Source organism: Pan paniscus, chromosome 1 (assembly GCF_029289425.2).
Source record: "Pan paniscus chromosome 1, NHGRI_mPanPan1-v2.0_pri, whole genome shotgun sequence".
Taxonomy (NCBI): Eukaryota; Metazoa; Chordata; class Mammalia; order Primates; family Hominidae; genus Pan; species Pan paniscus.
Genome location: NC_073249.2, coordinates 51,719,367 through 51,736,304, shown reverse-complemented (window position 1 = coordinate 51,736,304; position 16,938 = coordinate 51,719,367). Strand labels below are relative to the sequence as shown.

Sequence of the window (16,938 nt, the reverse complement as noted above, 5' to 3'; positions counted from 1 at the left end):
TCCATCACTGTCTACCCTGTAAACCCACTCACTTTATCCATTATGTAACCCTGGCTAATAAATAATTGCTATTTGTTTGCTCACTTGTTTACAAACTGTTTCATGCCAGTCGAATATGGTTAATGTCTAGAAAGTGCCTGGCACATAGTATGTGCCTAATAAACATTTGTTACATGAATTAATCCTGATAAAATTTAGTTCCAAGGCCTATTATACAATCTTTTTAATTTTGAGGACAATATCCATTTAAAAATATCCTTTTTAATCTTAAAAAAAATCATGTTTAAAAAATGAGGAGGAGGAGCTGGGGAGAAAGAAGAAGAAGGTTTCACTTCAATAGTAAGTTAAAAAATAGCAGATAGGCAAATTAAAATATCAAATGAGTCAAACTGAATTTCTTGAAATCTCTAAGATGTGTAAGAAAAAAATTACTTGTGTCATTGACTAGCACTTATTCTCTGATATTACTGCATCATTTATCCACCCTTACGCTTTTAAATGCATATATTTTTCAATATGTAAAGTGCATTTTCAACTTTTAGGAGTGAGCATATCAAATTACAATTCAAAATCTCAAAATCGTATTTTTGAGATTTTCGTGAATTATAAATTCATACAAATTATATGTACAATTGTATGTAATTTTTTCAATTGTAGAGTAATGGAAATAACCCAAAAATTAGAATCAAAAGACTCAATTTCACATTATCTGTCTCTAACTAGCTGTTTGGCCTTGAAGTGGTCATTTAATCTCACTGAAAATACCTTTCTCACTGTTAAATGTTAAACAGATATCCTACAGAAATCCTGAAACTCCTTCTACTTTAAATGCTAAAATACAGATTAAGGTTTTTATTTCTACTATAGGAGAAGAAAACATTAAAAATATGGTTTTATTTATCAATTAATCAAATTTGTGAGGAAGAAAATTCATAAAATATTGAATAATAGTTTTTGCTAAATAAATACATCATAGATTATCTAAAACTATATTTACATTTGTATTTAAAAATTTAAGTTGAAAATATTAAATTTTTTAAGCTTAAATGAGAAAAAAATTATAAAATCTAGCAAAATACTTCTGAATATTTTTCTATGACCCAAGAAAAATCTTTCTCTCACTGCCTTTACCATATTAATAAAGACCTTCCAAAAGAACATTTTAGTGAATGTCATAAAACCTGTGATTTATAAAAAATGCTACTTTGACTTTTAAGTTATTATCAGCCCGAAGAGCTGCTCTAAATCAAACTATTATACAATCTACTCCCAAACCACTACTTGGCAACAAAGATGAATCTACCTATTACCAGGTTAGGATAGCAGCTATTATCATGGCCCCTTGATTTCTTTCAAGTGGCTCCAATGGAAAAAGCCACAAGTGAATAATAAAAATCTCATAATAGCTCTTAAGAATTCTTTATATGGTAGAAGGCACTAAAATGAACTCTGGAGAGTTAAAAAGAAAAAAAAACTCTCATCTCCTGATAAGAAAAAATAATTAACCTGACTTAATGCATCTGAGAAGGCTTCCTATAAATCAGACTTTTGTACTTCAAGAGCCAGATTAAAACCATATATCAAAAACGTATGTAGATATTGTCTTATAAGTACACATAGCACATTTATAAATCTGCAAAGGTTTTTAGGTCTTTTTGTGAAACACTCAATACCTGCTACTTAAAAGAAGTGTGAAGTACTTACAGTGCTTAATTTGCTCGAGATAATCATGATGCGCCTTTCATGCAGCATACTGGCATACAGCTGCAGCATGTTGTTCACATCCACGGCAACAAAATATTCTGTAAGATTTCTCTGTACAGGTAAAAAATAATTGTGTAAGTTACAGCTCATAGTGAATGTGAAGAAAAACATTTTACACACTTACCAGAAAGTCTTGAAGTTCAAAGGGTATTATTATTTAAAATGGTATTTATTAAAATAATTAAGTGTAATACTAGTCGGCTGCCACATAAAGCACATAATATTCTATTATTAGTTGAAACATAACCCTACTCAAGGTAAGTATTTGCAGAGGATGATCAGATCACAGATTTCCCAACTTTCTTACCCGCTAAGTATTTGAAAAGAAGCTAATTTCCTGGGACCCAACCTAGAGCTGCTCTGTTGAACTGTCATCTTTAGTGTATGTCCCCAAGAATCTGCTTTTTTTTTTTCTTTTTTGTCACCCAGGCTGGAGTGCAGTGGTGAGATCTTGGCTCATTGCAACCTCCGCCTCCTGGGTTCAGGTGATTTTCGTGCTTCAGCCACCAGAGTAGCTAGTATTACAGGTGCACGCCACCACATCCGGCTAATTTTTGTATTTTTAGTAGAGAGATGGGGTTTCACCATGTTGGCCGGGTTGGTCTCGAACTCCTGACCTCAGATGATCTGCCCACCTCGGCCTCCCAAGTGCTGGGATTACAGGCATGAGACACCACACCTGGCCAAGAATCTGTTTTGTAAACAAATACTTCTGGTGATTCTTATATACACTGATCCTTCAGACACCGCTGCCCCAGTCAATACATTTGAGTCTTTTCATGTTTGCCATTCACTATGCAGGCACAATCATCATCTGATACGACACAGCATGCACAAGGTACCCAAAGGATGAGGTGAATTTATATAACAGCCCTTTGGTACTTTATTAAGGAAATTACCTTGTTTATACTTCATGTCAGGCTTGCTTTATATCCACTATAATCAAATATAATTTGATGATGTTCTAAATTGATTCCTTAATTTAGCACTCTTATCCCCCACATGAGAATGAAACTGGGATAAGCTACTACATTAACTTTGACTTTTAGATCTTCTCCTTTCTTATTATTTATTTTTAATTTTCTATAATGAAACAAATACATCAGAAAGCAACAAACTAATTAAGGGATTCAACAAGGTATAACAAACAAAAACTGTAGCATCAGGTGGGCTATGACCTAGTAGGCTAAAACTTCTAGTTGGGCAAGAATGTAAGAAATCCAATTACTTCTTCAATTTCCGGAAGATAGAAACTTTACCATCACAAATTGGTAATCATGATAGAGCACATCAATAGAACCTGTAACTATCAGTGGGTGATGTTGAATTTGGTGGGAAGAGGTTTATTTCGTGCTTTCTCACCTTCCAATTCAACTCTCCATATAAAAATTCAAGTTATTCAAGATTAGTATATTTCCTATAATCTAAAAGAAAGGTAATTTTTAGATGGGGAATTATTTCTCAACATAGAGTGCTGCCTTATGCTTATTCTCTTGCTTTCTTTTCCCTAAACAGGACTTTCTGCAAAATAAAACATGTTAATAGACGTAAAAATACATATTCTCAGTGGCAGTTTTTCCTTTGAATGTTTGTTTCCTTGAAACTTTCAAAGTAATCATCTTTTTTAAAATGTGACATTTGTTAAATCAAGTTATTAGTTGTTTGTTAGTAAACATAAGAGAAAGGTAAATAGGAGAGAGAGTAGACGGAAGCAAATTTGACTTTGAAACTCTGAAGTGAAGGGACAAGGGTCATATAAGTCAAGACATGGTCAGTCAGCCTTAAAGAAAACATTAACAAGGAGTACCTGGCCTACAGTGTACAGCAGTCAATACTTTAGGATCCATTATGTCACCTGAGAGCTTTGATTATCTATCTCAGGCCCATACGAGCAACTTGATGCAAAGCTTTTCGTAAGGGTTTTTTGGATCCATCTGTACTGAAAACACCATCGACAGTCTTGGTTTGGTATCAGAAAATTTACAATTGTCTTCTTGGACTTCCTTCACTACCCACGTGCTTTTGGAAACCAAACACTCAGTAGGTTTGAAAACATTTGGAAAAACACTAGAATCCCAAAGTAAATAATAAGTATATATTGAAATACTTTTTTCCTGTTGATTTTTCCTTTACTTTTGATTGAATTATTTCTACTGATTCATTTTAACTTTCCAAGGGAAGCTGAAGAAAAATTACGTAAGGGAATACTTCATTTTCACATAGTTATCCAAAATCATAAAAGCATATTTGTTACTTCTACTTGTCTATGTAAACATTTCTACAAAATACTAATGTGTAATAACTATTAAAATACTGAAAATAGTTCTAGTATGGCTAGAATTAGGACTCTAAATAAAATGAAAATTTTAGCAATTTTTAAAATTTCTTACAATAGCCATCAAACCTTGCAAGATATGTATTATTTTAAATTAAAATCAGGAAATTAAGAACAGTTCATCTACAATTTGAAGCATTATATACAAGGAATATAAAATACTATGTCAATTTCACTAAAATAATGATTTGTGTGAAGACATTTCCCATTGCTAGAATTCTTCTCCACAAGTAGAAGCCATCTCCTGAGGTATCTCTTCTATCATATACAGTGAAGCTGAAGACCTAATTGAATATATATATGATCCTACCTAATTACTACAAATGATAGAAATAGTTTTCCTTATATTATTGTCCTTAATTTTCCTTATCCACAACCAGATATTAAGAAGAAGGTAAAGGGGCAGATATATAAAGAAGACAAGAAAATAATATCATTATTTCTTATTTCTTCATTATTTCTCACAAACACAGATAATTACAATGTATCCTATTTCTCTATATAAAAACGCATAAACAGTGAGACCAAAATAAACAAAATTAATAATATAAGAATAATTAAAGTAGAAAATAGGAAACTTACACTCTCGGGTATTGTTGGGAGTCCAGTTACATCAGGGGCAATGAAGTAGGAATGCTAATCAATACAAATAAATCACATATGAAAAAGATAATTAAAACTGGTAACATATAATTTGTAATGAAAATCAGAAAAAAATATATTGAGTAAATTAAAAAATGCCATGGACTGACATTCAGGATTTGTTGAATTTGAGAGATTCTTAAATGAGTTAGCGGGTTTATATGAGATTTAACAATTACATTGCCACACAAAAAGTTAAGACTTGGTTAAAAATATTTGACCCTAAAATTAAAATTAAAATAGGGAAAAAGTGTTAAGGCAAAAAAAGAGTATATTGCTGAAAGGTTTATTTTGTACATATATACATATACACGTATGTGTATATATACAGTATATAGAGACATACACACCTATACATACATATAAACATATATATTATTAAAACACATTTAGTTGAGGTGGACTGGAAAAATTAAAGCTTGCTAACCAAATATATCAAAATCTATTAAGATTCCTGGGCTGGGTTTCTATGGTAAGTCACAAGAAATCTCTTTTGTAAACATCAACCACCCTATTATTTAGCAAATAGCAATAAAGCATAATTTTTCAATGTTTAAAACTTCTTAAAGATGTAGTAATCCCAAAATATGATTGTTACACATCTGCCAAATATTAATTAGCTTCTATAATGTTCAAAGAAGTAAAACAGTTCATCAGAATACTTACATAAAGAATACATTGTGTATATATGCCTTCATGTTTCCCACAATGTTCCCAAATTTTACCACCCAGAATCAAAGTGCAATTTAATCATCAAAAGTTTTATTTTCTGTTCATATTAATCTCCAAAATTATTTAATATCTTAATCACATAAGGACATATTTAATAATATCTTATTATTAATGATTAGAAAAGAAACATTTTAGCCAATATTTGAGCACAGTTGAACTAGTCAGAACAAGGATAGTTAACACAGTCATAATCTATAATTTTCCAGGGTAGAAGAACAATAGGAGATAAATCACAAGATCTTTTGTGATCTTGGGACCAAAAAATGTGACAAATCTTGTGCTGTGAATATACTTTAAAATTACTACTACTGAAAATGGAGAATATGCAAAGATTTTGGTCTCTATAACCTACTTTTATTTGGAATAGTTTTTAATAGTACTATATTTCATAAAACTCTGCTTTAAAAGATAGTATAAACAGAAAATATTATATATTCCAAATGATTAATTTTCTTAAGAGTCAAATTCACCATTTCCCAAAGGGCTGGAGTGAATGAAGCTTAAAGGCATAGTGAAATAAGTGATTATTTTTCCTATTTAATAGTGATTTTTAGAAGCCAATGTCCTTTTAACTCACCGGTACTAGAGCAGGCTGATCTTTCAGAACTTGCTCACAGGCAATAAATATCTCTTGGTTCTTATAATACATGAGAGAAAAAATGAATATTTTACTTTCATGGGAGAAGCTTACACAACAATTTGCTGTGTAATTGAGACAAACCCATGTAGCCAAGTTAGCCACTAAAAAATACTTGAATAATACTAATTGTAAGTATTATTTTAAATGCTGATTTGCTAATTTTATGCTAGAAAAATCCTAATGAAAGTATTTTCATATTACAAGAGTAGAGAATGCTGTGGATATTTAACGATTTTGAAATGTTTCAAAAAAAAGCATTCTCATTAGACATTAACTTTTTATAAAAATCTCTGATTACTAATGGCCATTATCCACTTGTACAGGAACAAAAACTTCCATAATCATCCATTTTAATCTTACATCATAAAACTAAAATCTCCTCTAGTAGCTGAAGACAAGTGTCCTAGTCCCAAATTTGTCACTTATTTAACAGTATAACACTAGATACAGTACTTTAGGAGTCTGTTATTGAAATCAAATGCAATTAATAATTCATAGTAAACAAACATTAACAGCTGATTTTATCAATACTTAAGATATTATAACTAGGCCAGATGCAGTGGCTCACGCCTGTAATCCCAGCACTTTGGGAGGCCAAGGCGGGCAGAATACCTGAGGTCAGGAGTTTGAGACCAGCCTGACCAGCATGGTGAAACCCCATCTCTACTAAAAATACAAAATTAGCCCGGTTTGGTGGTGGGCGCCTGTAATTCCAGCTACTCAGGAGGCCAAGGCAGGAGAATCACTCAAAACTGGAGGCAGAGTTTGCACTGAGCTGAGATCACGCCATTGTTTTCCAACCTGGGCAACAAGAGCGAAACTCCACTTCAAAAAAAAAAAAAAAAAAAAGATATTATAACTTTAAAATAGGTATACAAGACTTGAAACTATAAGACTATTAATTCAAGTGTGTATAAGAAGGCTTAATTATGGAAATAACTATTATACATAGGAACAGAACACAGCCACTCAAATTCCTTCGACAAGATTATTTCAGCTACAATTTAGCTATTTCAGAAGAAAGTATTTTCTCCATATGAGATGAAACTTCAATTTACTACCAACCAACACCTGAATAGCTCTTCACGGTATATCTAGATATATCATTTTATTTGATTACCAAAACAACTTTCTCAAAAGTTGACATGCTCAATTTCTCAAATGGAAAAAAAAGGATCATCTAAAGAGATTAACTTTCTTGACTAACATTACACACTTAGTGACTGTAACTTAACCCAAAATCTTCTAATCCTAGGTAAAAAGGGGTAGAAATCTTTAATTTATGGTTCTTATTAATAAAGATGAAGTGTTTCAATAGCTGGTAGTTTTGAGATGTACTTTTGTATTTATTTACCCCTGAGCAAATATGATACTCAAATTTAAAGGGAGAACATATTTGTATTTCTCATTAATGCCACCTCCATTGTCTTAGCACCTTTATTTTCCATAACTCTTTAAGAGTGTTAGAATAACTTTATAAATATAACACTTTCAAAGAGAAATTACCATTTTTTGGAAAATCCCAGGCTCTTCTTTATTCTCCTTGACCTTTCCCTTGGTCTTTCTATTGTATTTCCACTGACCATAAACCTTGGATTCTTTGGGCATCAATGACCTACAAGTCTAAGTTTCTCCTTAACTGCTCTTTCCCCCAATTCTTTCACTGGATCTCCTTTCCTTTTCCCTGTAGCCTATTTGGGCAATTAGAACTTAGCCTCTGCTCTGTGCTCTTCTATATTTTATCCTTTAAATAGCTACAATGATGACTGCTGCTGACTCCCAAATTTGGGTTAAAAATTCCAGGTTATCCTTAGTTTTTTATCACCCAGTCTACAAATGACTAGTAAACCTTTCCACTTTGACAGTGTGCAACAAAAGAAGATGCAGACATAAAGCAGCAGAGAGGGTCACAGGAAAGAAAAAACACTGCATTAAGTTGTATGACAAGAGGTTTCACAAAGTTGAAGACTGAGCAAGTTCTAGACTAACAACACATAGTCAACAAAGAGGCTTTAGTCCAAAAGGAAAGCATGATGTTCATTCAAGAAGCTGAACAAAACAATGTGACCAGAATAGAGGAGGAAAATTAAAAGTTGGATTGAATCTAAGAAATGGATGGTCCTGAAAGCCTGGCCAACGTTTTAACAAATTCTATAGAAAATGGGGAGCTACAAAAGGTTTTCAGCAGGGGACTTTATATAGCTTAAGTAACTTTCATCTGACAGTCTTTTGTAGAAATGACTGGAAGGAGAGAGGCTCTAGACTAAGAACTCTTTGAAGTACTAAGCACCAGAACTAAGGTGCTAACCACCTTAGTCTACTACTAATAGTAGTGGTTAAAGAATGGAATAATGTAAGAGAACACTACTATCACATGAAATCACAGGATGAAATTTGCTCAAGACACATGGACCAATGGAACAGAATAGAGAACCCAGAAATAAACCCAAATACTAACAGCCAACTGATCTTCGACAAAGCAAACAAAAACATAAAGCAGAGAAATGACACTCTTTTCAACAAATGGTGCTGGGATAATTGGCTAGCCACATGTAGGAGAATGAAACTGGATCCTCATCTCTCAGCTTATACAAAAAGCAACTCAAGATTGATCAAGGACTTAAATCTAAGATCTGAAACTATAAAACTTCTAGAATAAAACACTGGCAAAACCCTTCTAGACATTGGCTTAGGCAAGGATCTCATGACCAAGAAACCAAAAGCAAATGCAATGAAAACAAAGATAAATAGTTGGGACTTAATTAAGCTAAAGAGCTTTTGCAGGGCAAAAGGTACAGTAAGCAGAGTAAACAGACAACACACAGAATGGGAGAAAATCTCACAGTCTATACATCTGATGTTCAGAATCTACAATAAATTCAAACAAATCAGTAAAAAGAAACAATCCCATTAAAAAGTGAGCTAAGGACATGAATAGACATTTCTCAAAAGAATATATTCAAATGGCCAAAAAACAGGAAAAAAAAAGCTTAACATCACTAATGAATCAGGGAAATGCAACTCGAAACCACAATGTGATACTACCTTACTTTTGTAAGAATGGCCATAATCAAAAAATCAAAATACTTTTGTAAACATCAGCCACCATATTATTTAGCAAACAGCAACAAAACATAATTATTCAATGTTTAAAACTTCTTACACATGTAGGTATCCCAAAATATGATCCTCACACATCTACTAAACAAATATTAAACTGATCACCTGATCACCGCATCCCACGTCAATAGTAGATGTTGGCCTGGATGCGGTGATCAAAGAACACTTCTACACTGCTGGTGGGAATGCAAACTAGTACAGCCACTATGAAAAAACAGTGTTGAGATTCCTTAAAGAACTAAAAGTAGAACTACCGTCTGATCTAGCAGTCCCAGTACTGGGTATCTATCAAGAGGAAAAAAGTCATTACATGAAAAACATACTTGCACACACACGTTTATAGCAGCACAATTCACAACTGCAAAATCGTGGAATCAACCCAAATGCCCAGTAATCAACAAGTGGATAAAGAAACTGCCATATATATATATATATATATATATATATATATATATATATATATATATATATATGATGGAATACTACTCAGCCGTAAAAAGGAATGAATTAACAGCATTTGCAGCGACCTGGATGAGACTGAAGACTATTATTCTAAGTGAAGTGCCTCAGGAATGGAAAAATCAAACATCGTATGTTCTCACTGATATGTGGGAGCTAAGCTATGAGGACGCAAAAGCATAAGAATGATATAATGGACTTTGGAGACTTGGGGAGAAGAGTGGGAGGGAGGGTAAGGGATAAAAGACTACGAATATGGTGTAGTGTATACTGCTAGAGTGATGGGTGCACCAAAATATCACAAATCACCACTAAAGAACTTACTCATGTAACCAAATACCACCTGTACCCCAATAACTTATGGAAAAATTTAAAAATTAATTAATTTTTAAAAAGAAGAAAGTTATTACCAAAGAAAATACAATAAAGATAACAACTTCCCTGTCTCATAAAAACACAAAAGACTTATTATTATATATACTTTGAGTTAGCTTTTCTCTCATTTTCTCTTGCGACATTATATTTTTTATTCTTTATTAGGAAAAGTTTATTATTTTAGAAGAAACAAAATTAGTATAAATAAATTTTAATAGTCTAGCCCATATGCCAAAACCATGAAGAAAATTAATAAAAAATCCATATTTTATGATTTTGAACTTTAAGCATTTACAAAAACTCCCAAAACATGAGTGTTTTTAGATATAGATGGTACACTTCGTTAAAAGTTTCAATAGTACAATAAATAATCTATCCCATCACAGGCTTGTTGTCTGACAAACAAAAATTCAATCATATTTCCAGTATTTTGTGATTATACTAGAAGACATATTACTGTATAGGGAAAACAGATGAAACTTTTCACCCAGAATTTTTATCACATATTTATATGTTATATGTCATTTTCTATTCTTACTAAATACCGTTTTCATTTTAGGAGGGTTATTAAGCATGTGTGTATATTCCTTATGCACGGATTTCACCTGAAAATCAATGCTTCTTTTTTTTTTTTTTTTTTTTTTTCTGAGACTGAGTCTCACTCTGTCACCCAGGCTGGAGTGCAGTAGCACGATCTCGGCTCACTGCAAGCTCCGCCTCCCGGGTTCACGCCATTCTCCTGCCTCAGCCTCCTGAGTAGCTGGGACTACAGGCGCCTGCCACCACGCCCGGCTAATTTTTTGTATTTTTAGTAGAGATGGGGTTTCACCATGTTAGCCAAGATGGTCTCGATCTCCTGACCTTGTGATCTACCTGCCTCGGCCTCCCAAAGTGCTGGGATTACACGCATGAGCCACCGCGCCCAGCCAAATCAATGTTTCTTAAAAGTGAAATATCCTCATAGATTTGGTTACTTTTAGTTTACAATAAAATTTTTTAAATTCAACACACCTGATATATGAAGTTATGATAGTTACAGCATGTTAAAAAGACACAATATTATCACCTTGTTATGTTAGTACTAGCCATGAAGTCTTCCTGGAAGCAGAGATGACTTGGTAAAGAATTGCCTGAAGGTACACGTGCTCTTAACGAAATTGAGACATAGCTATGACTCCCAAAAACAATTACTGATTGAATACTTACCACACTCAAATTTACAGGAGTATTTGCCTTTGGTACTGGGTGGTTATACAGTGATCTGAGAGTTTCATTCAAATCATTTTCCTAGGGCAAAAGAAAAAGTACATTTTATAAATAAAACATATACCAAGCAACTGCAATTAAAACTACTTGATAAAATAATCTCCTATGGCTTTTCATATTAGACATATTTTATATAAATGTTTTCCACAGAAACATTTCAAATACCTGAAATTCAAATATTTGAGTCTAAAAATATGAAAACATATTTAAATCCCTTTATCCAGAAGAATAATGGCAATATTTCTATTTAGTATACACATGTATTTGAAAAACTTAGTTATTATAAAATATACTAATGCTATAAAAGTAAATTATCTAAATCATTAAATCCAATAAGAACTGGATTGAATAAAAATAGTAATACAACTTTTTATCAGATCACAGAGTACTCTTATTTTCCATTTCATTTTAAAATCCCAAAGCAATTTTTAAGGAATAGAAACAATTTAAGTAAGATTATTTCACTGAAGTGCAATGTAGAGGTTATTCTAAATATTTCTTTTCTACATTGCTACTGGTCACTACTTGACCCACAATAAATGGGATTAAATAAAACATACAACAAATCTACTTCATAGGATTTGTATAATAATAATGTGCCTTGATGTGCACCCTCAATTTTTCTGCATCACATACTACAAATCCAGTAATAAATATACAAAGATTTTTATAGACATAATTATCCTTATTCTCTATTTTCATATTGGAAAGAATAAATCAAAGGAAAAGGCAATTGTTCAGAGAAGTTAGCAATTTTAATAAGTTTGGATACGAGACATAGACTTCTCACGATCTTTCTTATGCCTTGTCTATCCACTTATACCAAAACTTAATAAATCAGAACTCTGTAACTACTTTCAAAAGTATTCATTCAAAACTACCTATTTGAAGTACTCTTCAGAATGACAAAAAAAGACCAAAAACAATGTATTTCTTGATCATTTAAACAACGAAATGTATCAGAGAATACTGTAGATAATACCATTCCCCTTTGTAAAAGAGGCTCATATGGTTGTTTTAGAATTACCTTGTACAAGGACTGCAAAATAAACAATTTACCTCTTGGACTTTTAAACAATGAAGTATACCATAGAAAATTGTGGATCATATTGATATTCTGTTTATACAAAATTCTTATAGGTACAAAAATTTTTAGACTATCTTTTAAAAATTCTTTGCACTTTCTTACATTGATCAAGTAAGGATAACTTGAACTGTAAAAGTTACTTAAATAACCTATGGCACTGAATTAGAAATGAACAGAAAAAAGTACTACAATTACAGATTTCTGGTTTAATTAATGCTATAAACTTATTTCTTCCTCAAATAAGGAACACAAATGGAGCCTCCCCTATTTCCTCTTCTCAGAAAGCCAAAATTATATAAATTTTCTCATAGCTATTTTCTTTTATGTATTCCAGTATTACTGATGGTTTCAGGAAAAAAAAGATACACAGTATGGAGATAATAATAATTTATCAGTAAGAGTTACTAAAAGTTACTAAATAAAGGAAAAGTATTCAAAATTTGGAAAACTAATATAATTAATGTGAATTCCACATGTACATTCACAAAAACAAAGAACAAGAAATTATCACGAATAATTTAACCAGAATTCTGGTTTTGACTTTTCATTGCAAAAAAATAAATAGTAGTATTTCCAGTTATTTTCTTAGGCAAGTGAATGTCTGTACAGCTTCAACATAAAATTATTCAACTGTAAAATGATGTTAACATATACTTCATAGAATTAAGCAATCAAATATATACAGAAAAATATTTACATGCACAAACACATACACATAAACAACTAGACTTTTGACAAACATTAAAACTTGCAATTACATTATAAAAAATTGGTTGACAATTTTAGAAGAGTAAAAGGACTACCTTTATTAATAACACATTTAAATCCTATTTATATAAATAATACCTCCCTTACTTTCCAAGTGACAGAACTGATTATCTGACTGATAAACACTGTACTTTAATCAAAGTCACAAGGATATTAGAAAATATAACTTAGGCCGGGAGTGGTGGCTCCCGCCTGTAATCCCCAGCACTTTGGGGGGCTGAGGTGGGTGGATCAAGAGGTCAGGAGTTTGAGATCAGCCTGGCCAATACAGTGAAACCGCGTCTCTACTAAAAATATAAAAATTATCCAGGCGTGGTGGTGCATGCCTGTAGTCCCATCTACTTGGGAGGGTGAGGCAGAAGAATCTCTTGAACCTAGGAGGTGGAGGTTGCAGTGAGCCGAGATCGCACCACTGCCCTTCAGCCTGGGCGACAGAGCGTGACTCCGTCTCAAAAAAAAAAAGAATTTAAATCCAGGATTTCAGGGTTCAATCAAACCACATTGCCAAAAGTCCAGTTACCTTTGTATTACCAATACTGCATTAAGCTTCCTGGGAACATTTATAAAGATTTTAATTCTAAGGTGACTATACTCACCTTTACTTGCGACCACCACCACTTAAGGCAAATGAAGGATTTCAGCTGATTTATCAAAATCATTAATTTTTATTCTTACAAGCTTATTTTCAAATATAGTCTGCATCCATGTTTAACATAGTGCCTGTTTCACCATACTGGGCAGACAGAAATGTCTATACCATTTTAGCTGAACTGTATCTACCAAAGCTATATAATTTTTAAAAATTAAATAAAAATTCAAAATACTATGCCCAGGAGGATATTTTGCTCCAGATTCAGTCAACAGAAGTTTTAAAACAATATAAAGAAATAAATGATTGTATACTGAAAAGCTGAAAACAAGCTTTTCCTATGGAAAAATTTAGAGTGAGGAAAATAACATTCTGTCTTACTATATTCCTATTTGAAAAATTCCATCAACAATTTTGTCTATCATTGACGTTAAAGCATGGGCATACAGAATTCAGTGAACAAAAAAGTCACAATAGCTGGATATTAGTTTCTACAATTATAAAATGGAGAGCCAAAAACTGAATATTAGAAACTTTCTAACGTATTTTTACTTATTCTACACCTTTTGACTCAATATCAATTTGCTATGGGAGACACAGAGATAGAACAGTTCCAATTCTCAATTATTACTTTAGTTGTGCAGACACAGAGTTACAACCCAGTGTAAATGCTCTTGAAACCTACAGAAAGCATCACCTAACTTAACCTGGAGAGTCAGGAAAAGTCTCTAGAGAAGTACTTGTGCTGAAATTAGGTTTGTTTCAAAAGATAACTACATTAACTTTTTTTTTTTTTTTTTTTTTGAGACGGAGTCTCGCTCTGTCGCCCAGGCTGGAGTGCGCTGGCGCGATCTGCGCTCACTGCAAGCTCCGCCTCCCGGGTTCATGCCATTCTCCTGCCTCAGCCTCCTGAGTAGCTGGGACTACAGGCGCCCGCCACCACACCCGGCTAATTTTTTTGTATTTTTAGTAGAGACGGGGTTTCACCATGTTAGCCAGGATGGTCTCGATCTCCTGACCTCTTGATCCGCCCGCCTCGGCCTCCCAAAGTGCTGGGATTACAGGTGTGAGCCACCGCGTCCGGCCCATTAACTCTTAAAAGATAAGTGTTCTACCAGTAACAGTTAGTGAGTGGTCTGTAATCTATCACAACTGTATAGAGTTATGTTCTGGGAACTTTAAGTGGCTCAAAATAATTAGATAGTACATTATGTGCAGCAGATGAGTGGGAGCAGATTAATTCGAAGAGAAGGTCAGAAGCCAGATCATAAAGTTATTATATGTCATGCTGCATACAAGTTTAAATTTTATTCTAAGAAAAAGAGGAGACTATGAAGCGATTGTAAGCAGTGTAATAAAATCAGTTTTCAGAAAGTTCACCTTGAAGAGAAAAGAGTCTTCAAGACTCTTTTCATCTCTTCAGACAAAGAGTGTGTCTGAAATACCCATAAATAGTATCTAGAGAAAAGAGAACCAAGAATATAACATAAATAACACCAAAATTTTAGATGTAGATGGACAAAAAAGGCCCAAAAGAGAAGGTGAGGACATAAGTAAAACAAAGAAAAGACAATGTCAGGGAAATCCAGAAAAACACAATGTCAAGAGTGACAGAGTACCAAATAAGAATTTAAACAGATAACCAGAGAATGGAAAGTATACCCTAAATGTAAAAATTAATAGACAATAGACAATTATAAAGAATTTTTAAAACACATTTTATTTCAATTAAATTGTATCAAATAGCATAGCTAATATTTTAGTAAATTAGCTCTTGTTAAAAACATCAAAGAATGGCCAGGCTTGGTAGATGGGAAGCAGAGGCAGGAAGATCCCTTGAAGCCAAGAATTTGAGACCAGCCTAAGCAACATAGTGAGACTCTATCTGTACAAAAAAATTTTTAAAAATTAGCTATTTGTGGTGGCACACACCCATAGTTCCAGCTAATTGGGAGACTGAGGTGAGTGGATTGCTTGATCCTAGGAGGCTGAGGCTGCAGTGAGTGATGATTGTACCACAGTGCTCCACCTCTGGGCAACAGAGCAAGACTCTGTCTCCAAAAAAAATTAAAAAAAAAATCAAAGATTAAGGGAAAAAAAATTAAAATCATTATCCCATAGAATTTTGTTCATTCAAAAGCAAACTTCAGTTTTATTTTTATTTTTTAAGAAAAGCATAAAGACTTTTATTGAGAGCTAAAACTATAAAATTCTTAGAAGAAAACATATGAAGAAAGCTTTGAAAGACTGGATTTGGAAAAGATTTCTTGGATATGACACCAAAAGCACAGGCAGCAAAAGACAAAAACTAGATAAATTGGACTTCATTAAAATTAAAAACTTTTGTGCATCAAACAATACTATCAAAAGAACAAAAAGGCAGGCAAACCATAGATTGGGATAGAATACTCGCAAATCATCTATCTAATAAGAAATGAATATTTGAATATATGAAGGACTCTTACGATTCAACAACAAAAAACGCAACATGATTTAAAAATGGGTAAAGGACTTGAACAGACCTTCTACAACTTTTGACTCAATACCTATTTGCTATTGAGACACAGATAAAAGAGTTCCAACAAGTACTTCTCTAGAGACTTTTCCTGACTCTCCAGGTTGACTTAGGTGATGCTTGCTGTGTTCCCAGAGCATTTATCCCGGGTTGTAATTTTCTGTCTGCACAATTAAAGACCTTCTCCAAAGAAGCTATAAAAATGGCAAGTAAATGTCCAATATCACTAACCATTAAGGAAATGCAAACTAAAACCACAACAATACACCACTTTGCACATACATTACAAAACTATTAACCAAAAAAGAAAAGAAAAGAAAAGAGCGAGTATTGGCAAGATTGTGAGGGAAATGGAACCCTTGTACATTACTGATGGGAATGAAAAATGTGGACACTGTGGAAAATGTGGACACTGTGGAAAATGCTCTCACGATTCCTCAAAAAATTAAATGCAGAATTACCTTACTACCCAGTAATTCCACTTTTAGGTATATACCCAAAAGGATTGAACCCAAGGGCTGGAACATTATTTGTACAAACATTTTCATAGCTGTATTATTCACAATAGCCAAAAAGTAGAGGAAGCACCCCCAGTGTCCATTGACAGAAGAATGAATGAACAAACTGGGGTGTATTGATATTCAGT

At 33.0% G+C, this 16,938-nt stretch overlaps 1 protein-coding gene across 6 annotated transcripts in view; it reads right to left on the bottom strand.

The window, feature by feature from the left end:
- Window positions 1–16,938, bottom strand: part of DENND1B (DENN domain containing 1B) — a 251,401-nt gene that overhangs the window by 133,170 nt on the left and 101,293 nt on the right. For 4 of the 6 annotated variants that reach the window (XM_063598039.1, XM_008976667.5, XM_055110139.2 and 1 more), the window contains 3 exons: window positions 11,274–11,354; window positions 4,682–4,735; window positions 1,705–1,815 (listed from right to left, as the gene is read on the bottom strand). In XM_063598039.1, coding sequence (XP_063454109.1) covers window positions 1,705–1,815; window positions 4,682–4,735; window positions 11,274–11,354 — 246 coding nt within the window. Of the gene's footprint in view, window positions 1–1,704; window positions 1,816–4,681; window positions 4,736–6,050; window positions 6,111–11,273; window positions 11,355–16,938 lie in introns of all 6 variants that reach the window. The other 2 variants (XM_003823074.4, XM_063598042.1) reach the window with 1 other exon arrangement.